This window comes from Macrotis lagotis, chromosome 1 (assembly GCF_037893015.1).
Source record: "Macrotis lagotis isolate mMagLag1 chromosome 1, bilby.v1.9.chrom.fasta, whole genome shotgun sequence".
Classification (NCBI taxonomy): domain Eukaryota; kingdom Metazoa; phylum Chordata; class Mammalia; order Peramelemorphia; family Peramelidae; genus Macrotis; species Macrotis lagotis.
In genome coordinates this window covers 486,678,517-486,698,097 of record NC_133658.1, presented here as the reverse complement: position 1 = coordinate 486,698,097, position 19,581 = coordinate 486,678,517, and the positions used below count along the sequence as shown (strand labels likewise).

At 37.1% G+C, this 19,581-nt stretch overlaps 1 protein-coding gene across 6 annotated transcripts in view; it reads left to right on the top strand.

The window, feature by feature from the left end:
- The window catches only part of CRACDL (CRACD like), a 203,586-nt gene extending 186,678 nt beyond the window's left edge, over positions 1-16,908 (top strand). For all 6 annotated transcript variants that reach the window (XM_074213753.1, XM_074213750.1, XM_074213749.1 and 3 more), the window contains 2 exons: positions 1,348-1,575; positions 6,154-16,908. In XM_074213753.1, coding sequence (XP_074069854.1) covers positions 1,348-1,575; positions 6,154-7,824 — 1,899 coding nt within the window. In that variant the 3' untranslated portion in view covers positions 7,825-16,908. The remainder of the gene's footprint in view (positions 1-1,347; positions 1,576-6,153) is intronic.
- The last annotated feature ends 2,673 nt before the right edge of the window (positions 16,909-19,581 follow it).

The window sequence follows — 19,581 nt, the reverse complement described above, 5'->3', positions numbered from 1 at the left end:
AGGGAGTGCTTGAATCAAAATATTTGTTTAGAAAACACATCAACCTGGCTTACTGGGGCATGTGGATACCATCAAAACCATCAACAATGTACAGCTAAGAAATTATTTGAGTAGTTATCATTTGAATTTACCGTGCTTAGCCAAAGTCAAAGCTAGACAAACAAGAAATTAGCACCCAGAATTTGTCTTTCATGACTTCTAACCTTCCATACTCTGGAAAGATATTTGTCCCTGGTAAAGAATTAAGGAATAATAAAAGACTTAATAAGAACTTAAGTGAATACAGAACGATTTTGGCCTTCAAACCCTGAGAGAATGAAACCATTGAGATGAAATCATGTGATGAAACAGATCTTATTTGAGTAGCACATTATAAAGAGGACCCACTTGAACTACTGGTCCAACCTTATTGCTCCAAATACAAGGAAAAACCTGTTATGGTTCATCTATTACATCTAAGTGTTACAAGTGGTCAAAATCCCTTATACAAGGGTTTAGGAACAAAGAGTTGGCACATTCCTGACCCTAAAGATTTTCCAAGAGAGAATAGAAGTGATTTCCTGAATTTAGCACTTTAGAAGTTCTTAGAAATATAGGACATATTTTCATACAGTATTTTTGTTAACATTTAACATAGTCATAAGATTTGGAGTCAGGAGATATAAGCTCCAATCCTGGGACAAATTGTTTGACTTTATCTCCCAGACCCCATATTCTTAGGCAGCAAGATGGCATAGTAGATTGAATATTATACTTGTAGTCAGGAAGATCCAAGTTCAACTCCTGCTTCAGATGCTTGCAAGCTCTGTGACTCTGGGTAAGTTACTTAAATTATTTTAGCCTCCATTCCCTGCTGTGTAAAATGGGAATAATAACAGCAAGGATAAAGTGAAATAAAATATGTGTAGTTCTATACTAAATATTATCCCTTATTTATTATTATGATATTTCTAAAAGATGGAGTTAGTAAGACCTACCTATTTCATGATACTGTTGTAAGATTCAGAAAAGAGAATTTAGGTAAAGCAGTTGGTACACACTAAAACATGATTTGGATCTCATGCCTTAATTGTTGCTACTTTCTATTAAGGTATCACAGAATTCGCCCCATCAAGTGCCAAATTGTGTGTATTTAAATATAAGAAATAAAAATTTTTAAATTAAAAAACTGAAAGACTTTTTAGATGGGATAATTAGAATAAAAATTTAGAAAATTTAGGATTCCTCATAAGAAAGACCAAGAAACAGTACAAAAACAAAGCACATTAAGAGAATTAAATGTTTTTGATCTGATTCTTTTGCTTTTTTAAATTAATGTTCTGAATATCTTTCCTTTGTTTTCCAAAGGTTCCTTTAGGTTCTTCTTCCAGACCCCTCTCTCCAGACCAACTTTTCTCCAGACATGCCAGTGATACCATGACCTCTCCAAGGACATCTGACAGTAGTCTTTCACCTCTTGCAGATTTTGATTATCCTCCTGAGTTTTCTTCCTGCCTTGATAATTCTGCAGCAAAGCACAAACTCCTGGTTAAACCCCGAAACCAACGGTCCAGCAAAATGAGAAGGTTATGTTCGGTAAGTTATGTCTCACAAAAATAAGTGTGGGTGGTACCCTTTCCATTTGTGTCTAGAGGTGTTTTTTTTTTTAGGTTTTTACAGGGCAAACGGGGTTAAGTGGCTTGCCCAAGGCCACACGGCTAGGTAATTATTAAGTGTCTGAGACCGGATTTGAACCCAGGTACTCCTGACTCCAGGGCCTGTGCTTTATCGACTGCACCACCTAGCTGCCCCTTAGAGGTGGTTTTCTGATCATAAGCAGGGTCAGATGTCTCTATTCATTTTCAGCATAACTACCACTAGATCTCATCACATTGCCTGTGTGTCTTGGTTGGCCTCAAGAAAAGGAGTTTGTCTCCCTTGAAGTGATTGTCTCCCTTGAAGAAAGAACCTAGTCCTTTCTGGCTGTGGAGATGATGATGGAAATAGAATATTTCAGGGAAAAAATATACCTCAGCAGAAGACAGTAAAGATGCTTTACAATGTTTTGACTGAACTGGCCTTTGATTAGTGAGTTTCTAGTCAATTTAGTTCTTCTGGATGGAAAATTGTTTGTTTTTCCCTAACTTTAGAGAAAACAGACTACTTTCCTTTCATTAATTGCATGATCCTATAGTTGGATAAAGTTTAAACTCCTAGTTAAGTCCACTAATGTTGACCTTCTGGAGTGTCAGGAGTCTGAGATGTTTCAGTTTTTTAGCATTCTTTTGAGAGAACAAAATAGTTTTTTTCCCCTAAAAATGTGAGAGGCTGCCTATTAAGCAGAATGCTTTTTCAGGGAATATGTCAACAAAAGTCTTTTTGTAGCAAAAAAGATCTATCTTCCTGTAAATGTAGCCAAGTGCAATGTGGAGACAAAAAAAAATTATTCAGACTTATTCATTGCCACAGACATATGTTTACTGAGCAAATATGAGACCTTATAAGGACTTTACAAAACATCCAGTTGAAACAGTTACTCCTGGTTCCTTGCTCTTAAGTAGTTTTATAGCCAGAAAAGATTGGATTGAACAGGGTAGAGTGTGTACCTCTTTTGGAATGGATAGGGATAGTGGAGGAAAATACAAAGTCTCAGCTGCTTATTCATTATTCTTTATCTAGGGAGTTTTTGTGTCATTATGAAGTGTACTTCCAAGGATGAAGAGGATTTGATTTAGAAACTAGGGGAAGAATAGCTCTTCCTATATGGGAAGTTGTCAAAGGCAGATGAGAATGTTTTAAATGGATTGGGGGAAGGAAAAGAAAGGGAAGAGAATAAGGCTTTATGCACTGCCTTCTGCAGGCATAGTGCATGCACATTTTTTTTATAATCACTATCTCATTTAATCTTCACAAGAACTCAGTTCTATTTTTATCCTCATTTTACAGTTGAGACAAACAGGAGTTAAACGATTAGCCCAGGGTCATAGCTAGTAAGTGTCTGAGTCCATATTTGAATTCAAAGATTCCCAATTCCTCCCCAAGAGCTTTATTATCCATTGTACTACTACCTACCTAAGGTTCAGGGACAGGGAGCCTGGAACTTCCAATAACTGAATTCCTTCCTGTAGTATACAGTGGAGGATCTGGCTAAAATTCTCTCCTTTTGCTACTTTGAAGGCCAGTATTCAGCTTTGGATGCCATCTTTGGAAAGTTCAACCCAGTTGCTCCACTGCCCAGACAACTGGGCAGCCTTTGCTACAAGTGAATTACTTGTACTGTCTTCAGTCAAATTCTGGGTCAGTTTTGTGGTAGGCAAAAACTGCTACTGCAATATTCATTTCTCACCCTGAATGAATTTTATTACTTTTGACTACAGATTTCTTGACTCCAGAGTTCTTTGAAATGCTGTATACATATTACTGTGCATTAGATACCTACTAACATACAAATAAAACCAGACTCAAGTGAAAAAAATGTATTTATTATTTGATATTTATCAAAGATCTATCCAAGTAATTAAGAATAATTCATTTTTTGAAAATTCCACATTATCTTCTCTTTTGTCAGTTTCTCCTCTTGATATATTACTGATCATAAATTCAGAATGAGAGGAATTTTAGGCATCATTTTATAAAATATTTTCATTTTACAGATGAGAAAACTGAGGCCCAAAGAGAAATAACTTGCCACAGAATCACAGACAAGAATAAAAATTATATAAAATATTGTTTCTGCTCTCAGGGAGTTTCTAGTCTAGTTGAAGAGACAGGACAGATGAAGATAGTTCTCTCTAATATTATTTCAGTCTTTCATTAAAATAATCACTTAAGTGATGCCTCATGGTGTAAAGCTGATCCTGAGTTCTCAAAGGCTTTCCCAGAAGGATGCAAGCTATTCCAGGGTCTGCCAACTCTGTATTACTGTTGCCTATAAACAAGCCTACCTCAGTTCTGTGTTGGCAGAGGGAATATTTACACCACCAAAATGATATATACTTGTACTGTAATTTTAGCAGAATGAAGTAGTCTGATCTAAAGGAGAAGACCCTTATAAATTAGTTTTACTTTACATACTTTATTTTGTGACCTAATTGTTTCTCAATCATGCTGTATCTGTTGGTTAATAAGTTGAAAAATCCATAAATAATGAAAGATATTCTTAATGTATGAAAGGAAGAAAAAATAAGGCCAGAACAGAAGAAACAGTTTGAATGTCTTGGGGGGGAAAAAACTCTACTAGCACTCCCAGATGCCAGTGAGATTGAAGCTGGCATATCTTTTGAATTCAGGAGTTGTGAGCTGCAGTGGACTGTGCTACTAAGTTCACTTTCCATGGGGAGAGTTCACTAGGTTGCCTAAATAGGGGCCCTTTAATCCAGGTTAGAAAAAGAGCAGGTCAAAAATTTCTTTCTTTTCTTTTTTTTTTTTTTGTTTTTGCAAGGCAATGGGGTTTAGTGACTTGCCCAAGGCCACACAGCTAGGTAATTATTAAGTGTCTGAGTTCGGATTTGAACTCAGGTCCTCCTGACTCTAAAGTGGGTACTCTATCCACTGTGCCACCTAACTGCCTTAGGTCAAAATTTCTTTAGAGGAATCAGCCTTATAAATATTACCTGCATTTTCAGCCTGGACAAGATAGGGAGACTCAGTCTTTTAAAAAGACTTTCAAAAAAAAAAAAAGAGAGATAGAAAGGAAAAAAGAAGGATACTATTGATGGTACAAGAAAAGGAAAAATCACCTTTTAAGTACTTTTAAGTACTAGGAAATTATCAAGAAAATCTCAAGAAGAGATTTTCAAGCTTTTGATCATACTTGGTTTGAATTCTTTTAGCTATGTGATCTTAGGCAAGTTTTTTTTTTAAACCTTGGGCCTCAGGTTCCTTATCAGTAGAAGTAGAGAGTCAGACTAGATGATCACTAAAATCCATTATTTTATTATATTCTCCAATAAGTTCTCATTTTTAAATAATTTATTTTTCTAATTAAAGACAATTTTTAACATTCATTTTTCTTTTTTTTAAGTTTATTTTTATTAAAGATATTATTGAGTTTTACAATTTTCCCCCAATCTTGCTTCCCTCCCCCCACCCCCAAAACATTCATTTTTCAAAAAATTTTAGTTCCAAATTATCTGCCTCCCTCTCCTTCCCTTCCCTAATGTGATAACTAATTTGCTGTAAGTAATAAATGTGTAATCATGTAAAGCATTTCCATATTAGTCATGTTGTGAAAGAAGAAACAGATCAAAAGGAAAAAAATTACCAAAAAAATAAAGTGAAATGGTATGTTTCGATTTGCATTCAGACTCCATTAGTTCTTTTTCTGAATATAGATATCATTTTCCATCAGGAGCCCTTTGAAATTGTCTTGAAACAATAAGATCTCTTAAAGATTTTATTGAATGATCTTTCTTTCCTCAACCTTTGAGTAGAATTTTGGATCTTATATTCCTAGAGTATTTATTATTGTTATTTTATATTGCATAACTTTTACATATGCAGCTACTTATGTAGTTGTAAAGTCCACGTGAACAGGGATCATATCTTAACTATCTTCAAATCTTCCCCAATATTTAGCCTGGTACTTTGCACATATTGGGTGCCTAATCAATGATTGTTGAACAAATGGGTAACCAAATGATTTCAGAAGAGAAAGGGATCACTATCACCAACTGGAAATCTTTCACCAAGTAGATAGAACTTAAGCTGAGATTTATAGGATTTGAATGGGTCAAAAGATAGGCATCCTGGGCACGAAAATGTGTTAACTATCAAAAATCATACAACCTGACTTAAGTGAAGAGATTTTGGTAGGTAGAAAGAACACTAGAGACAGAAGAACAGTTAAAAGCCAGTCCTGTGATTCACCTTATTTAAAAAAAAGTACATAGATGTCTCTAGGGTGCAGTTATACACTTTCACTGGAAATTACTTTGTTTGAAGCACTAAATAGGTTAATTGTATAAGACATTGAAAAGAATGCTTTAATTTGTTTAGCATTTTCATTTATAATTTTATCTATTTATGGGTACCATTTTCTAAAATCTCACAAATAGTGAGAGGATTGTTTTTGAAGAGGCCTGGGAATTAGAGGAAGAGCTCCAAATTTTTTTTTAAAGTTCTATGTATGTTTAAAATAGTGATGAAATCTAATACATCCTATATTTCTTACAGCGTGCACAGTCAGAGTCTCTAAGTGATCTGACTTGTACTCCAGAAGAAGAGGAGGAAGAGGGGAAACAAATTCTCAAAGACCACAAAGATGAGAATTCCAGTTACAACAAGGAAGAAATGATGGACAAGGAGTCTGTAGCAAATAGCCCAGATATTTTGAGACCAGAGATGCCTGAAGAGCCTTCCCAGAGCCAAGAGAACCAAGATGAAAAGTCTGAGGTGCTCCAATTTCCTGATGTATTTGCCAGCCCAGAGGAGTTGTCATCATTAGTAAATAACCCTGAAACTTCAGCGGAAATCAATGACTCAGAGTCAGACCATTTACCTTCTTTAGATCTCCCTTCTCTTCCTGAAAACTCCTCACTTCCTACTCAGGATGAAGAACAAAGCAAAGAAACATCTCCCACAGAAGTGTCTCCTCCTACAAGTAGCACATGTGAGGAATTGGTTTGTACACTTAGTGAAGTCCAAAATCAATTTTCAGACAGCCCTCTAGATATGCCTTCTCCAAAGGCTATTTCTAATACTACTGAAATTTTATCCAGTTTAGATTGTTCAGAAAAAAATATAGAAGAATTAAAAGACAGTCTGGAAATGTCTGATGCTGGAAAATTAACAAAAGAATCCATGATAATAGCAGACCAGGGCACTCAGTTACCAAAGAGTTGTTTGAAAAACAAAAACTCTTCAGTCACCTCAAGTCCCAGTATTTCTCCCATTTCTCTAGGTTCAGTGTCACCAAAGCTGACACCTATCTCCAGGCACCTGGAGAAAAGGACCACTCCTGAAGAAATCCCCAAGTCTGAGCAGCAAGGCTCTCCTCCCACGTCTCCCAGGGGAGAGGTGTCAGAAAGTAAACTAGAAAGGGGAGCCAATGAAGTGAGGAGCTCAAGAAAATTCTCAGTGTCTTCCTCCTGGGAGAGACCAAAGACTAGCAACCTCTATATGAAAGAACATTCAGGCAGTGAGACTCCATCAAACACAAAATTTTCCTTGCCGAAGACGAACCTGGCCTCAAGAAATGAGATGACCAGGGATAATCTTCAGATGAACACTGAACACCAGGAAGGGAAATTGGGCAGTATAAAGCAGGCACTCCCAGTCGAGAATGACTCTCAGAACTCTGTAGGCAGAGAAGCTGACCACTCTGACTTGAGCTGTATGTCCCCAGCTTCTAGTGCTGTACTGCCAAAGGCAGCTCCCTGTCCACAGTTACCAAGTCAGCCTGTCATTGAAGACAAAAACCCCTTTCAAGTCAAACTCCGGTCCACCTCACTCTCTTTCAAATATAGAGATGGATCTTTCACAGAATCAAGAGGAATGAAGCGATATAGTGCAGAGATCAGGGTGGAGAAAGGAGGGTTGACTTTGTTTTCAAAAGATGAAAAAACTCAGATCAAAAGACTATCAGATATAAGTGCAGCTAGTCCTTTAAATGATAAGGTGAAGGGTAAAGCCAAGTCTTCTGAGCAGCTTAGTCACAAGCCTCCATTACCCAAGAAACCTGTTTTGCAAATGATAGGTACTCCCCATTCTCATGCACTCCCACCTGGGAACCTTGAAAAACTGGACAAATCAATCAAGTCTCCAGAATCCAGAAATGAAACTAAGACCTTGGAGAAAAAGTTGCCTCTTCACAAAGTAGCTGGTAAGAATGCTGATCATGTGTGAGTCTGCTTTAGGATGGAGGTGATTCTGAAGTCTTCCACTGTGAGCCCTTTGAAATTTCTTCTTTGAGTTAGAACATGTACATGTATAAACAGAAACACTTTAGGAATATTTGAAGAGTAAATAAAAAATTCCTTTCAACTTCACAGAGAAATGTTTGTTGGTTTAAGGGAGCTGGGGGACAGGGAGAAAAGGGGAAGGAAAGAAAGAGGTCAAGGAAGTGAAAGTAGAGAAAAATTCTTGCTATATTTCATACAGAAGATTCAGATTTATAGAAAGAAGATAGCAATGAAAATGGAAAAATTTAGAAAAAGAACAAATTCCTAGGCAAGAGACAAAACACTAGTAAGGAAATGTTCTTCTTTGTATTAATTTATAACTTCCATTTTCACACCTTTTAAGAAATCAACAGGGTGTAGATTGCCTGTAGGTTATAAATGGTTTCCTGTAAAATTGTTTACATTCAGTGATCCAGATTCATCTTATCATATATTTGTTCACATCATACTTTTCTCCTCTAAAAACTTCAATATCTCCTCCTCATCTTTTCTGATAAAGATCCTGGTCCAAAGTCTTTCATAGCTTCTCTGAAACCTACCTTTCAGTCTTATCCAACATTATTATTCTTCATTTAATTCAAATCATACTCCTCACTACCTACTATTTACATCTTGTCTTGGGTGGTTTCCATACATTAGTTCATTTGTCCTAAACCAAATTTAGGGTTCTGCAATTAAAACTTTTCCCATGCTAGTTCCTTTTCCAAAGACATGCCATTTATCCATCACATCCTCTTTATCAATCTGTATTGCACTAGTACATACACTTCTGTTTTACTGGACTTGGGTCCACCAGTCCTATAAGTCCCATAGTGGTGGCACTTCTCCCACCAAAATCATTCTGAGGAAGCAGAGGATTCTCTAGAAAGTAATTTCTCTCTCTCTCTCTCTCTCTCTCTCTCTCTCTCTCTCTCTCTCTCTTTCTCTCTCTCTCCCCTTCACACACACACATACACACAACTCACACACTCCCTATTACTCAGCAAAACCATTCCAAGTCACAGAACTAATTTTTAATCCATGTGTAAAAGGAACTTCTTTCTGCTCCCCTCCCCCATATTTCTACTTATTAAAAACTTTGCCTTCAGGGTCCAACTAGGGTATTATAACTTCATGAAACCTTTTCAGATCTCTCCCAAATAAAGTTTCCCTCTTCAAATTTCTCATGACACTATCCTTGCCTTTTTCACATTACTTCTTTTATCATAGATATTTGTGCATGTGCCTTAATTCTCATATTAGAATGTGAGCGGTCAAAAGACTTTTATTTCACCTTTGTTTCCCCAATATTTAGCATGATAACCTGAACATAGTGTTAAATAAATTTTTGTTGAATTCTCTCTAGGACTTAAGCCATTTCCTTATAATAAATGAAGTACCTTTGAAACATGGCACCAGTTTCCTAAATCAGCTTCTTTTGGACTTCTCAAGAAAGGACATTTCAGGTCATAAAATGATTATTTAGTCATTTATTATCTGGTTATCTAGAAGAATTAATTTAGGACCAAATTGTCTTTTGTGTCATAGTTGTTTTCCAATGTATTAAATCACAACTACCTTAGTAAAATTGAAATGAAAACATATATTTTATGCCATAGATGAAAAAATTGAATCCATACCCATAAAGGAAAATGTGAAGGATGTATGAATGCAAGAATTTGTCAATAGCAGGCATCTTCAAGAACTGGAAAATTGAACTAGGTTACTTCTTTCTTTCTCCTCCAATCTATCCTTCCCACTACTCTCTTATTGGTCTCCTGAAAGCACAATTCTTCTCGGGCCATTCTCCTCTTCAAAACCCTTCAAAGACTTCTTCATTGTCTATACTATAGGATTAAATAAAAATAATTAAGCATTTTCAAGGTCTTCCATGTTCTGGTCCCAGCCATCTTTCCAGCCCCATCTTCCACTATAATCTTTCATTTCAAACACTGAATTATTTGATGTTTCCTAAATATACCCCATGATATTATCCCTTGGAGTTTATTATCTCACTGCCACGTGGAATATTCCACTGCCCAACCTACCCCATTGAAAGCCTACTCATCTTTCAAGACCAGGCTTAGATGCCAATTCTGTCAACTAGTTTTCCCTGATTCTACTCAATCAGCTGTGATTTGCTCCATCTCTGAATTTAGGTTGTGTTCTGTTCTTTCTCATAGAATTGATTTTTTTCTGCCTTTCTTTATAGTTTCTTGCCTTCTTAGCTCCCCTCTTCCCAGTTATAAACAATTTGAGATCAGAAAAATGCGTTTTCTTAATCTTTGTGCCTAGCACAACATGTTGCTTCAAAGGAGGTGTTGAATAAATATTTCTCAAATTGGATTCTATGTGTTTGACAAGACTGATTGTTTTATTTGCAGTGATTCTGATGAACAGAGCATTCTGTTGGATATGTGCATTTGACTCTGCCACTACTAGCTTTTTATTAGGAACAAAGATGCCAGAGAGTAAAATTATAATCGTTTCAGTTCATCATTGCCAAAGGAGGGTGTGAATAGTGTTTATGTGCTTTTAATATGTAAGCATTGAGTTGATATTTATGTGTAAAAGAGAGAAAGAGATAATCAATAAACATTTCGAAATGCCTACCATGTGGTATTACTAATGAAGCAACACCCTCCCCCCACCACACACACACACACACACACACACACACACACACACACACAGACACACCATTCTTAAGCCTGGAATCCTCATAGACATTATGATTACCCCTCTAATGGCTTGATGATGATGATGATGTCTAAGAAGACCACGACATTGGGGAGGTGATGCCATGATAAGCACATGAATTGGATTTCTATGAGGGGGATGCTGTGCTAAGTCACCAGCATCACTTTCTCCTCCAGAGCCATCTGGGTCCAGTGGCCAGATATGAATCAGGATGACTGGAGATGGCCCTGGATGTGAGGTAATTAGAGTTAAGTGATTGTGCCCAAGGTCACACAGCTTATAAGTATCAGGTATCTGAGGTCAGATTCCAACTCCCATCCAACTGATTCCAAGGGAGACTATTCAGTGCTCTATTCACTGCACCACTTAGCTGCCCTGAGATAAATATAAGTAAAAAACGTTCCCATCAAAGGAAATGAATTGAAGGTTGCTAAAGAACCAATGGCCCAACATCCCATATGAGCCCTACACTGTGTTGGACCAACACTGCAAAACACTGGGTGTCAAAAACCAGTTTCAGTTGGGGAAGGACCTTTGGCCCAAATTTTTTCTCTTTGTCTTGTTTTGCCCTCAAAACGAATTTGCCCCCTGAACTTCAAAGTATAGCTTATGTACAGGTCTTCATGGATGTTGAGTATATATAGGAGAGCCTTCTTGTGTTTCACAGACTGTAAAAGGAAGAGGAAGGAAATAAGCATTTTGCACACTTAATCTGGGCCAGACATTGTCTTAAAAATCTTTATACAAATACAAATATAAAAAAAAAATCTTTATAAATATCTCATTAGATTCTCACAACAAAATTGGGAGGTAGGTGCTATTATGATTCCCATTTTACAGTGGAGGATACTGAGACAGACAGTAGTTATGTAACTTGCCCAGAGTCACATAGATGGTAAGTGTCCAAGGTCAAATTTGAACTCAGATCTCCATCAGCTCAGTATTCTATCCACTGTATAACCCAACTGCCTCAATACAACAAATATATAAACATAGGAAGTATGTATAATTTATATATGTATACATTTTCTTCCTCTTTACTGAGGAACCATATAGTTTTCCAGACTCAGAACCATTTTGTGGTATAGAGTCCCTTGGAAGGAAATGAGATTTCTAGAAAAACAAATCACAAAAATCTTTGAACCCTCTCGTTATAGTGTGTAAATCCTCTGTGAACTTCATGGATCAGTTTGCATCATAGAAAACACTGCAAACTGCAGAACAATATATAAAGATATGCTTTATTACCTAACAAACTTACATGCTTTTTCACCAAGGATGAGGGAGGTTTGATTTGTGTTTTTCTCTTCTTTCTCTTTTTTTTTTTTTTTTTTTTGGATTATTTTGCTGTAAGTAGTTTTTGTTTTGGGGGATTTGGTATGGACTTTTTTTTTTAGGTTTTGCAACACAAATGGGGTTAAGTGGCTGGCCCAAGGCCACACAGATAGGTAATTATCAAGTGTCTGAGGTCGGATTTGAACTCAGGTACTCCTGAATCCAGGGCCGGTGCTGTTATCCACTTCACCACCTAGCCGCCCCCTTGGGATAGACTCTTAAAAAGCAATAAGGTAAATGAGAGTTTAGAGGACCTTTATATGTCGAGAATAAGGATAAGCTTAGACCCACACAGCTATGGAAGTTCTGGATACTCACATAAAATTGATTTTGGGAAATGCATCATGGGCACTGCCCTGGGAAAGGCATTCAGGAAAGCGGTAACTATTGGATAAATTCCTTGGAGAAAGACTTCTACTACCTCCACTTCCTTCTCATTCTCTTCTAATCTCTCTGTAGTTGACCTTTCCATCAGCTGAAACTGCCCCCAGAATGTTACAAATGATCTCTTCACTTATTTCAGTCTTTTCTTAACTTCTCTGCAGCCTTTGACCTCGCTGATAAAACTTTTCTCTCTTTCTATGCTAATATTTTCTCCTGATTCTCCTACTTATGTTGACTGTGTCTTCTCAATTTCCTTTCTTATTTTTTCATCTTAGATCATGTCCATCCATCCAGGTTCTGCCCTAAGCCCTTTCTACTATTCACTTGGTGAATTTAGTTATCATCAGTATGCAGATGATTCTCAGATTTATTTATCTAGTTCAAATCTCTATCCTGAGGGACAGCTAAGTGGTGTAGTGGATAGAGCATTGGCTTGTTATCAGGAAGATCTATCTTCATGAGGTCAAATCCTGCTTAAGATACTTCCTAGTTGTATGACCCTGTGCAAGTCACTTAACTTTGCCTCAGCTTCCTTATCCTAACCTTCAGTCTTGTATCTCCAACTACCTTTTGGACATGTTAAAAAAAACTCATCTTCCCCCCTAACCCTCTCATCTTCTTAATCTACCTAATTGTTGTTGGCAAGACCATCTTCCTAGTCACTCAGACTATAACTTAGGTGTCATCCTTGACTTCTCAAACTATCTTACCCACCCTTATCCAATCTATTGCTAAAGACTATCAATTCTACCTTTGCAATATCTCTCATATCTGCCCTCTTCTCCCTTCTGATGCTGGCATTAACTTGGTACAGATTTTCCTCACTTCTTGCCTGACCTATTTCAAGAGCTATTTCTGGTTGGGCTCTGTTTCATGTCTCTCTCCATCCTCCAATCCATCTTCCCTTCAGCTATCAAAGTGATCTCCCTGAAGTGTAGGTCTAATCATCATCATTTCCTCTACTCATTAAACTCCAATGATTCTCTGTTCCATTCAGGATCAAATATAAAATACTCTCTTTGACTTTTAAAGCCCTTTGTAACAGCCCTTTCCTATATTTCAAGTCTTTTCACATTTTTACTTCCCTTCACATATTGTATGGTCCAGTGATACTAGTCTCCTTGTTATCCCTCACACGAGACATTCCATCTTTTAACTGTGAATTTCCACTGGTTGTCCCCTTTTCCTGAAACATTTCCCTATACATGGGGAAAGAGAATCAGAAGATGATGGGAAAGAATCTGAACTTGAGAATTTACCAGGAAGTGAGTTTTTGTTAGGGACTTTTTATCTTTCCCTGGCAGGTGACTACTGATAACCTTGCTGAAGGGATTGGAAGATACCCACAAAGTATTTGTTAACCCTTTTGCTTTTCATGGAGGCTTGTGTGTCAGAGTTAACATTTTGCATGAGGTTCACAAATGGGAGCCTGTGGACCTATGACAAACTTTTTTTTCTTTTATTAAAGGTTTTATTTGAGTCTTACAATTTTTCCCCCAATCTTAGTTCCCTCCCCCACCCCACCCCATCTATCAGTCTTTACTTTGTTTCCTTGTTGTATATTGATCCAAATTGAGTGTGATGAGAGAGAAATCATAACTTTAAGGAAGAAGCAAAAAGTGTAAGAGATAACAAGATCAGACAATAAGATATCTGTTTTTTTTCCCCTAAATTAAAGGGAATAGTCCTTGAACTTTGTTCAAACTCCATGGCTCTTTATCTGGATACAGATGGTATTCTCCACTGTATGACAAACTTTTCTGAAAGATTCAGAGATAAAGACAGAAAGACAGAGGAAAAAAACTAAGCAAAGGCCAAAAATCTAGAGGCCTAATATTGGACCTGATTCCTAGCAGGAAAAATGGTTCTGTATCTGTACAGCTTACTGAGTGAGACCCTCTGATGGCAGGCTCGAGGTAGAGACACATCATAATTACATTTGCCATTATCTATAAGGCAACAAGAGTCAATAAAGTTTTTCAATTATATACCTTAGTTGATAGAACTCTTTCTTTGCTAAAAAAAATTAAGTTTTTCACCATTTCAGGGTCAAACATCCATATAAAAGAAAACAGTATCATATAGGGATAGCACCTTAACTAATGGTACAGCTAGGTAGTATAAGTAGATAGAACTTGGAATTAGAAAGATACATCTTCATGAGTTCAAATCCAGCCTCAGACACTTATTAAGCTAAGTGAACCTGGGCAAGTCACTCAACCCTATTTGACTTAATTTCTCCTGTAAAACAAACTGGAGAAGGAAATGACACACCACATGAGAATCTTTGCCAAGAAAACCCCATGGACAGTATAATCCCTGGGTCACAGTCACTATTGGCTAAATCAGTTGAACCTTACATAGTACATAACGGCAGGCAATGTAGTCCTGTGAGCCTGAAGTTTAATTTATGGCTTCTCTGGGCAATTCTAGAAATATCTTTGATGCCTGGTCACTAGGTGGGAGCTTCTAATGATAGAGTTCTTAGTTTGTAGTAAGCCCCCAGTAAATATTTGGCTATTGACTTTTACTTATAGGGAAGGTTTCTGGAAGTAGAGACACTCCATTCATGTAAAGTCAGTGGAGCAAGGGATAATAATTTAGCATAGCAGAAAGAGTTACAAACTTAGAAGCAGGTGGCCTGAGACAGGTGTCCCAGATCTGCCACTGAAACAGGCAAGATCTCTCTCAACCTCTGTTTCCTCAGCTGTTAAATTGATATAATAATAATAGTGCTTATCTTCCAGGGTTTTTGTGAGGATGAAACTATTTGATAATTGTAAAGGATTTAGCACAGGGCCTGATTCATAGTAAAAGATATATAAATGTTAGCTGTTATTATTAATTATTATCTTTAAAAGGTGTTAGACTTAATGATCTTCCTGTTCTGAAGATCCTCTGACATTCTGTTATGATTCTCATTGAGAGTAGAGGCAGAATGTAATAAGGTTCCCACCCCTGTTACTTTTTTTCGTATTCTCATCCTACCATCTAACCCCCAACCCTCTCCACACCAACACACACACAAAGTATTGAATTCATTGAATTCTCTTATTTCATCCTGTGCTTGTCCATTGTAATTGGAATCTGCTCCTTAGTAGAGCACTGATTGGACTTGGATTTCCCCATAATTCTGATTAATTGATCATTCATTTGGATCTGCCATTGCTTGGTACAAAAGAGGATCAGCAGTAATAATAGAAAGAACACTTGATTCAATTAAGAAGGAAGGAAATAAGCAATTATTAAACACCTATTCTGTCCCAGACACTATGCTAAACATTTTACAAATAGTTTTTCATTTGATCTTCACATCCATCCCCATTTTACCATTAAGGAAACTGAACCAGGCAGATAATAAGTGCCTTGTCCAGTATCAGTTCTTTTTTTGGGGGGGGCTCATGCAAGATTTTATTTGAAAACAAATGAACATATCCTGTCATGCAGACAACTTAGAAGATGCTACTAAGAAATCTCCACCATTCTAAATTCCCTAAACTTGTTTTATTGCTCTCATGCTACTCTTCTTGGGAAGAGTTAGGGGAATGGCTGTGTTGGGAATTGAGGCCAGGACTCTAGCTCTTCATCTGGAGGGGTGGTATGTCCACAGAGTCCTCAAGAGAGTATCCTTGAAGGACAGCTAGGTGGTGCAGTAGATAGAGCAATGGCCCTGGAGTCAGGAGGACCTGAGTTCAAATTTGACCTCAGACACTTAATAATTACCTAGCTGTGTGACCTTGGGTAAGTCACTTAACTCCATTGTCTTGCAAAAAAACTAAAAAAAAAGAGTGTGTCCTTGAGAGTGGTCAGAGGTGGGCTGGGGTCCTTCTTCCTCTGACTGGTGCAAGGTCATTGAGGAGAAAAGGAAAGTCACCCATTGCCTTCTGTGAAACACTCCTAGAAGTATTGGTTGGGAGGGGACCAGATGTCTGGCCTTGTAGGATGAGTCTTCTTGGCTGCTGTGGTTCACTCCCTTCCCTCTTTCCTAAGGAGACAGACCATGGAAAGGCAGGAGAGGCAGGTCCAGGGGCCAGGTCCTCCACCCTAGAAAGGTCTAGTATCAATTTTTGACTCTAGACCCAGCCTTCTATCAGCTTTACCACCTAGCTACCTCTAAGGTTCAAATCCTTGTTTTAGTACCTAATGTGACCTTGGGCAAGTCACCTCCCTCTGTCCTCTGGACCTCAGTTTCTTCATGTATAAAATGAAGGAGTGGGACAAGAGTTTTTTAGACCCTCTCTAACTCTACCTCCTGGGTAGAAGGTTTCCATTACAGATTTTCTGAAGCCCAAAGCAAATATCCTATACTGATTGATTCCATCTCTATCCAAAGAATCTACCTTTCTTACCTCCATAGAGTGGTTTTGTAAATCAATGAGTTAACATGTTTAAAACATTGTAAGCTTCAGGGATGCTGCCTAGAGGACAGAGGTTCTCTAAAGACAACAGCATTCCCCAAGCCAGGCTCAAAGCCACTGTTTGTTTGGTGCCATGATGCCTTTTATATGTGGCTACACTGAAATTAATAAGCTTTGCTATTAGGGATGCATAAACAGTAGCTAATGAAATTCTCTGCAGCATTTCATAGCAGTTAGAATGAGTAATTCTAAAAGCAGGATGGGGTTGGGGAGGGGTAATCACTCAGTATGAGTACAATCTTGCATTGGCATTCATTTCTACATGATCTAAAACGGAAAGTGGCCTCTTAGACATCGATTATATACAGAATTTAGTTCCTATAAAAGTTTTCAAAGTTCTAAGAAGAAAAGTGAATTTTCAAAAAATTAATATTTTTGAGATATTCAGTCATATTTATTGGATTTGTTGTCCTAAGTTTCTAATTGTCTCTGGCTCAAGTTTGGGAAAGGTTGTTTTATTTTGAAAAGACTAATTTTTCTTTGTTGTACTTTTGACTCTGTTCTTCTTCCATTGCTGGAAGCAAAAGAAAATGATCTTTCTTATGAATTAGAGCAATAGAAAGCTCATCAACTTCACAGCATCTGCTAAGTACATGGTAACATAGAGTAAGACCACCTGCTCTTGTCTCCAGTATGATTGAAAGCTGACACATACTCTAGAACTGAAACTTCTCTAAATGATCCATAGTTAATAATGGAGGTTAATAAACCTCAAAATTTCAATATATCTGCTTTTAGCTTGCAGATTTTGATACTTAGTTGCTCAATGTTTTGTGAGTTGGGGCCTCCTTTGTGACTTGCATTTCACAATGCAGATTTTTCATATTTGGGGGCTTTAGCCTATATTATACAGATTTTATTTTTTTTTCTCTGTTTGATTTTTAGGTTTTTGCAAGGCAAATGGGGTTAAGTGGCTTGCCCAAGGCCACACAGCTAGGTAATTATTAAGTGTCTGAGACCGGATTTGAACCCAGGTACTCCTGACTCCAAGGCCGGTGCTTTATCCACTACGCCACCTAGCCGCCCCCAACAGATTTTATTTTTCAGTAGAACAAGATACCCTCATAGTTTGCAATTTGTAATTTATCCAGTCCTCTCTGGTGAATTATTTAGGGTATATTCCTTTCCTCATATTTTTGCTTTGAGGTTCACCTTTGCAATACATAAATACATTTTGAAAGTACATTTCTATTAATGCTTTATGTTTAGGGATACATCATGGTACATATGGGGTACTGTGGGATTCTAGTTAGCTATTTCAAATAGCACAATCTTGAACTATATCCTAGAGTATAATATATCTTTTAGCTTCTTTCCTTGTGGATTATGAAGTTAGAGTGAATTGTATGTCTTGAAGTACCTAATATAATTGGGACATATACACTGTTGGTGGAATTGTGAGCCGGAGAACAATCTGGAATTATGACCAAAATAAAACTGTGTATATTCTTTGATCTAGCAATATCACTACTAGGTCTGTTTCCCAAAGTGACCAGGGAAAAAGGAAAAGAAACTTTATGTACTAAGATATTAAAAACATCTCTCTGGAAATAACTGGAAATTGAGAGGAAGCCCATCAGTTGGGGAATGACTGAGCTGTGATTTATGATTGTGATGTAATACTATTGTATTATAAGAAATGATGAACAGATTGATTTTAAGAAAATATGGAAAGACAAATCTCAAAATATTCCTAGGCATGATCCCAGTCATAAAATATGGACTTTAAATATAAGCTTTGAGATCATAATATACAATCATCTTTTAACCCTGGATATATCCTATAGCTGCAGACTTTTTTCATCTTTTTAAATATGAGTGATTCTCTTTGCCATTCAGCACAATTATAAGAAATGAGGGAAAAGTCCTGTATAAAGGGAAAAGATATTTATAAAAGCTTCAAAATAATCAGATTTTCCTTCAATCTATTTGTCAAAAATAGATATTTTCTTCTCCCAAAGTAGATATCTAATACAATTTCTTCTCCCAAAGTAGAGTTAAGAAAGTCAACCTTTTATGGAAATATTTTGACAAATATGGAAAAATTCCATCCTGGTATCACAGAGCTGTATTGTATTCTGGACATTGCCACTAAATAGCTGGATACCCTTGGACATATCAGTTAGCTTCTATAAAGAAATACTTAGTTTTTTTTTCTTTCTTTTTCATGGTCCCCCCCCCACCTTAATTCTAATTCTTCTTTCACAAGATAACTTTCTCACTTGGGGCTTTTTTAAAATATAGCTTTGCTTTTTTTAAAAATTAATTTAAGGAGGTAATCAGGTTTAAGTGACTTGTCTAGCCACATAGCTAAGTAAATGACTGAGGCCAGATATGAATTCAGATCCTTCTTATTTGAGGAGAGATACCAAAATGATTTTCCTAAGGCATAAGTATGATATCATCATCATCACCATCATCATCATCATTACCAGTATCATCATCATTACCAGCATAATCATCATCATCATCATCATCATCATTACTACTAGGTTTTACATAGTGTTTTAAGGTTTGCAAAGCAGTTTAAAAATATTATCTCATCTTGGGTGGCTAGGTGGCATAGTGGATAGAACACAGCCCCTGGAGTCAGGAGTACCTGAGTTCAAATCTGGCCTCAGACACTTAATAATTACCTAGCCGTGTGGCCTTGGGCAAGCCACTTAACCCCATTGCCTTACAAAAAAAAACCCTAAAAAAATATATTATCTCATCTTATTCTCATAACAACCCTGGGATGTGGGTACTATTACATGCCCTCCTTCCTCAGTATCTTGGAATGTTAAGTTTCCTTTGGACAGAAAAATTGTTATCTTCTGCATCAGGCCTTTATTGACTCCTCTCCTCTCTCAAAGTATTAGTTTGCCTATTTTTTTCTTATAAGG